The following is a 6,267-nucleotide window of genomic DNA, read 5'->3' on the forward strand; positions in this document are numbered from 1 at the left end:
CTCGCGGGCTCTAGAGCACAGGCTCAGTAGTTGTGGCGCACGGGCTTAGCTGCTCCACGGCATGTGGGATCCTCCCGGAGCAGGGCTCGAACCCGTGTCCCCTGCACTGGCAGGCGGATTCCCAACCACTGTGCCACCAGGGAGGCCCCTACTGTTACATTTTAAATGTGCACCATGAATAAATTGAGATTTGTCAGGAATCATCAGTAGGCTGGATCTGAAATTTCCCAAGTTGAATTCTAATTGAGCCAAAGTCCTCTAGCTAAGCTTTCTGCCTAAGGCAGTTGGTTGCACACATAGGCAGAGAATTTTGAGGTGGTTCTCACATCTCTTATCCAAACTCCCACTAAATAAAATCATTTCTATGCTCCATGTTTCTTTCTGTTTTTGAAGTTCATGCTTTGTTTGGAAGATGGTTCCAAGAAATAAAAGTGAGGAAGTGGGGAAATAGACAAGGGAGGTAGAAAAGCCATCCACAGTGGGAGCTGTATGCTCACTCATGCTGGGGGAATCTCGGAGAAGCTGTGTGCAAGAAATTCAGAATCACCCCCATTGGGCATGCAAGACCTCCACATTTGTCCACCAACTCCCATGTCTCTTTGTGTGAGGGATACCCTCAGAAACGTTTATTTCCATAGCCCTGGTACCTGTCTGTGTACCAAAGAAAGCTTCAGGCAGAGAAGAGATGCCCATACCTGGGCTTGCGTATTTCTTATTACTTTCTCCCTCCTGCCTCACTGGTCTTTTCTTGAGGAAATTGTCTCCTAGTTTTATTGCACTGTGGTCACTATCACTGCAGAAGCAGCAGAGGGCGCCACTCAGAGAGTTTCCTGCTCCTGGAAGCTGAGATGGTGTTTCTTCCAGCGTACTTGTGGTTGGTTACATGACTGCTTTGAAGCATTTCTCTTCTTGTCTGGAAAACAATTCTTTTTTTGGCGGGGGGTTGGGGGGTACTCTGGAAGCATCACCTGAGTGGATGCAAATAATTTTGGGACTAGTTATTTTAATAAATTTAAAGATAGTAAATGGAACCCACTGCCTTATCCTAATTGGTATAAACGTAATGCTGCTCTCAACACTTTACAAGTTAGTGGTGATGATGAGAAATATGCTCAAGACAGATTATATTTTATTCTATTTTGTATCAATTCCACAAAATTCTATTAATTTCTGAAAATACAAGAAGATTCTCCACTATTATTCTCCATTTAAAATTTACTTCATATTGAAAAACTGAGAGTGTCATTGGTTGTTGAATTCCTGAGCTCAGAGTTCACCTGAGGTGATGATAACCACTCTAAAATTAGGGACTGGGCTTCCCTGGTGGCGCAGTGGTTGAGAGTCCGCCTGCCAATGCAGGGGACGCGGGTTCGTGCCCCGGTCCGGGAAGATCCCACATGCCGCGGAGCGGCTGGGCCCGTGAGCCATGGCCGCTGAGCCTGCGCATCCGGAGCCTGTGCTCCGCAACGGGAGAGGCCACAACGGTGAGAGGCCCGCGTACCGCAAAATAAATAAATAAATAAAATAAAATCAGGGACTTTGTTTTCCCCAGGGCTTATGACAACGGCTCTGTGACCTTGAGATCTCAGCTACACTCCAAGTCAGGGTCTGCCTCCACTCAGAGTCAATTTAATAAAATACCTTTTGGGGAAAAAATACTAATAAGTATTTCACTGAAGATATATCTTAATTGTTCTTACAATCTTTAATTCTGAAAGATTTTTTTAAAAGGCAGTTCAGTTGGTTCTTCAAACTTTTTGGGTCATAGACACCTTTGAAAATGTGGTATATACTCTGGAACCTTTCGTTAGTAAAAATATATATAGTCACAAGACTTTGCCTGCAATTCCTGAAGCCCAGCTGCACACCTCCTAGAGAAATCTATAGATCTTATGTTAAGCCTGCTCCTCTACCGCCCCCTACTGGCTTGTCTTCGCCATAGCTGCCATGAAAAGAGATTATTTCTAGGCGGCACCTCTATAAATATTTTTGTTTTCTTCTCCAGGGCTGATTGACTATAATTTTCATTGCTTCCGGAAGGCCATCCATGAAGTTTTTGAGGTGAGAATGAAAGTGGTGAAATCACGAAAGGTTCAGAATAGGCTGCAGAAGAAAAAAGGAGCCACCCCTAACGGGACGCCTAGGGTGCTGCTGTAGGTGAGGTTTCAGGAACATCTTTTGAAATCAGACCTTTCAATGAGGCTGCTGCTCTGTGTTGCACTAAAGGAAGAGGAAGGAGATGGGGACACATGACATATATTTGCTGTAAAAAAAAAATTCCTGCCACCCACTTGATCTTCTCTTTTTTTTAAATAAAGTAAGCACTTTGAAGCAAAAATGTATATTAACAATGAAGTGAAATCTACTGTAACTTCATTACACAAATGTAAACTTTTATGGTCTGTAGTCAGAAAAAATCCTGTGTGAGAACTGCCAGGAACTGTATATATTTTGCACTTTTTCATGTTTATTTTTTTTTCCTCATTGAACTAAACTTTGATAAAACAACTTTTCTAGGCTCTTTTCTGTCCTTGGTGTCTAGGACATGCATACCGAGTCCATATCTATAGGGCAGTCAGAAAGTAATCAAAAAGTGATGCGTTGGCAATGACTTTTTATAAATTTGGGAATCTTTGCTACCAATTGTTGAGAAAAAACATTTTTCAGTGGAGGAACAGATTGGGGCAGCAAGCTCCAGGAGCAATAAGAACTGTCCCCTGTTTATAACTGACATAAATAGAAGTTTTATAGAATAATATTAGCACCAAACTTATCTAAAAATTTCTATAGCCGTGACAGTGCTTCCCTAGTCGACCCTTTTTACAAAACTCTTTACCTCAACACACATCTCTATAATCATTTTATACAGAGAGGTTATTTCTTTTTGCTGCATTACTGTTCTTTAGGACCTTTGGGACCAGATTTCCAAAATGGTGCCGATCAATGGAGAGAAATCAGAATGTCACTAAATTGCAGGGTTTCTGGAGGCTTTTCTGTACCTGCCACTCAGGCTAAAGTAATAACATCAGAGGCCACATGGTTTCCCAAATGTAGGTGACTGGCAACTGCAGATTTTAAAATATGTCCTATACAACGTTTGGCCCCTGTGGAATGAGCCTCTTACTGTGCAACATTGCAAATGTTTATTTAGGACCAGTTTTGTTGTTGTTGTTGTTTTTGCATTGCTCCACGACCACAGGTAATATCTCAGTTCTCTGCCACAGAGCTGAATCCTGATGGGCACATTTGTCCCCTCTGAGTCTCCCTCTCACCTGTGACAGTGTGCCTTGTGGACTCTGCCTGTTTCCACCTTATGATTGAACTAGAGCTCGACTCTCCAGCAGCGTGTTCTGCATGGCTAAAGAGCCATCCTGAAAACCTCTAAAGGTCAGTGGAAAAGGATGGCCAGGGGAGGCATTACAGTTAGCTTTGTGTCTGTTTCTATGAAATTCTTCCACTTATGTTTACTTTAGGCCAACAGCAAGTTAATAGATTCTAAATCTACCCCCATCCCAAACCATTCCAAGTAGCTTATTCTAGATCCCTCCCAAGGGTCAGTGCCCTAAGGAAAGCATGTTGGCAGGTATTAGAAAATGTTTTTAGCAGAGCCTCATAGGGATAGCAATGCTGATCCTAGCAAAAATGGATCAGGTTCCTAAAGCAACTTGTTCTTGAAGCTATCCCACTACTATCTACAGCTTCTTTCCATCCTCTTCCCTTCCATCCTTTTCCCAAGTCCTATTCCTTTGAGGCTGGTAACTGTAATTTAAGATGGTAGCTGACTGGGGTTTAAGGTTTGAGCCCTCCCAAGGGTCTGTGCATTTGGGAGGAAATTTCTAAAAATCATGAAGGTGCCCTAACTCCCTTCCTCATGATTCCTACTCAGAAACACAGGTGGGTAGGAAGCCAGGGTTCCAGGGAAGTCTTTTTCCTGATTTTCAGACCTATAACCTGTTAGACCTTTGCCAACATGGTACATGGAAGTTATTCTTATAAATCTATTCTTTAATATTTTTACACAGTGTTTCTTTTTGGATAAGCAAATAAAGAATCACTTTTCTAAAGTGACTTTATCCTCAAGATAGAGACATTTACCTATCTGGTAAATCACACATTACTTAGGTATATATGTTATTATAACCAGGTGGAGCTTCCATTTTTAAGCTGGGTATATGATGGGTTTTTGTTAAAATGTGCCTTAAAAGCCTATTACTTCAAGAGCAAATGATTCTTTGGGGGAAAGGCAAAGTTAATGCTATGACATCAGACTCAAGTTCATGGTAGTAAGTGCACTCTTTGATTAATGACACACTGATACATAGACTACTGCCTCAAAGCCGTAAGCATGGCAATGACCTCTTAGTTAAAGAGAAATGTAGGAGTTATATCTAAACATTCAGCTTCTGAAGTCTGTGCTATTGGAATTACAAAATCTCTTCAATTCCTTTTTCATTTTATTTTTGATATGGGACTTAGCTTACTTGTGTGTGGCCACCTTTAGGTCTCAAATGTAATGCTATAAATATGTATAAATATACAAAATAATGTATAAATACAAAGCCCAAATACGTGACTACAGTGACTGCTCTGGAACATTTTTGCTCGTTTTCAAAGGTTGAGAACTTGACCTACAGATTTCCAGGGCAATTAGAACTTCTATGTAGGGATGAGACTCTGCTTGTGAAATACCCTCTTTGGTTATTTTCAGTGATATAGATTAGTGTGTATGACCAGGATAGCGTGTTTCTGAAGGAATATATATCAAAAACTGGTGGACATTCACAGACGGTAATGTTTTGTGAATATGATATATTTTGGGCCCTTAAATGTAAAAATGCCTAAAAACACAGCAATATTGTTATATACGGGTTCTATGAAACACACTCGAGAAAAACAGCGGGATTGTCTTGATTATTAAAGTATGGTATGCATTCAACTTATGTGGACTGGATGTAATTTGTAATCAAGTATAGTGTTTAGTATTATGTTTTACTTTAAGCAGTACATCATTTATAACCATTGTTAAAGCATTCCTTTCATGAACGTTAGCTGCCCATTTAAAAGCGTGTGTCATACGCTCATGATTTGGTAACACTCTCATTTTATTTCAGGCATATTCGTAACTAATCTTTCTGGGAGCGGAATGGTCTCTTTGGTGAAAAGAAAGTATGGTCTTTCATGTTTGTGAGGTTGTTTACTGTATACATGCATATCACTGCTGGGTTCCTTTAGATAAATGTGTTTGTCCTAATTAACCAGCTATCGCTTTATGAAAATGAGCATAAATTGATCTATTTAAGCTGGATTTACATTTTTATTTATTTTTTTAAACACTCGTATCTCTCCATATTTTTGATGGGGGCATGCCTGTTTTGGCTGTAGAACTTATTTCAGTAAACTTCAGATGTTCTTGCTGCTCTGGCCCTAATCCCTAGCCATCTGAAAATTCTTTTCCTAACAGTCCACCTTTTGATTTTTACTTGCTTAGTAAGATTCCACCGTATAATGACTTTTACAGACCCCCTCAGAGTTCTCAGAGAAGGCTAGCATTAGATGTTATATATGAAATCCTGTTTCTCATGGGAAAACCTGAACTGAAATAATTATTTCCAGACCTCCCTGGTGGTGCAGTGGTTAAAACCCGCCTGCCAATGCAGGGGACACGGGTTCAATCCCTGGTCCGGGAAGATCCTACATGCCACGGAGCAACTAACAACTGCTGAGCCTGTGCTCTAGAACCCGCGAGCCACAACTACTGAGTCCGCGTGCCATAGCTACTGAAGCCTGCACGCCTAGAGCCCGTGCTCCGCAACAAGAGGAGCCACTGCAGTGAGAAACCTGAGCACTGCGAGGAAGAGTAGCCCCCCGCTCTCTGCAACTAGAGAAAGCCCGCACGCAGCAATGAAGGTCCAGTGCAACCAAAAAAAAAAATATTTCCAAGTTTTTTTTTTTTTTGGCTGCATTGTATGGCATATGGGATCTTAGTTCCCCGACGAGAGGTCGAACCCATGCCTTCTGCAGTGGAAGTTCAGAGTCCTAACCACTGGACAGCCAGGGAATTCCCCAAGATTTTTAATCAGTGGTGATGTTGAGTTTAGGGGAAAGAACATGTCATTAAAAGCATTATTTAATACTAACAGATATCGAGTGCACACGATATGCCATGCACTGCTCTTAAATGCTTTACATAATTATCCTCATAAACCCAAGAGGTAGGTACTATTTTTTTTTTTTTTTTTTTTTTTTTTTGGGGGCAGGGGCCTCCCT

The 6,267-nt window shown here is 41.2% G+C and overlaps 1 protein-coding gene across 1 annotated transcript in view; it reads left to right on the forward strand.

Moving 5' to 3' along the window:
* The window catches only part of RRAGD (Ras related GTP binding D), a 34,936-nt gene extending 29,996 nt beyond the window's left edge, over nucleotides 1-4,940 (forward strand). The window contains exons 7-8 of the mRNA XM_024747444.1: nucleotides 2,006-2,157; nucleotides 3,225-4,940. Of these exons, the coding sequence (XP_024603212.1) occupies nucleotides 2,006-2,157 (152 nt within the window). The 3' untranslated portion in view covers nucleotides 3,225-4,940. The remainder of the gene's footprint in view (nucleotides 1-2,005; nucleotides 2,158-3,224) is intronic.
* Nucleotides 4,941-6,267: the final 1,327 nt, after the last annotated feature.

The sequence above is a fragment of the Neophocaena asiaeorientalis genome, unplaced genomic scaffold, assembly GCF_003031525.2.
Source record: "Neophocaena asiaeorientalis asiaeorientalis breed wild unplaced genomic scaffold, Neophocaena_asiaeorientalis_V1.1 scaffold161, whole genome shotgun sequence".
In the NCBI taxonomy this organism is placed as follows: Eukaryota; Metazoa; Chordata; class Mammalia; order Artiodactyla; family Phocoenidae; genus Neophocaena; species Neophocaena asiaeorientalis.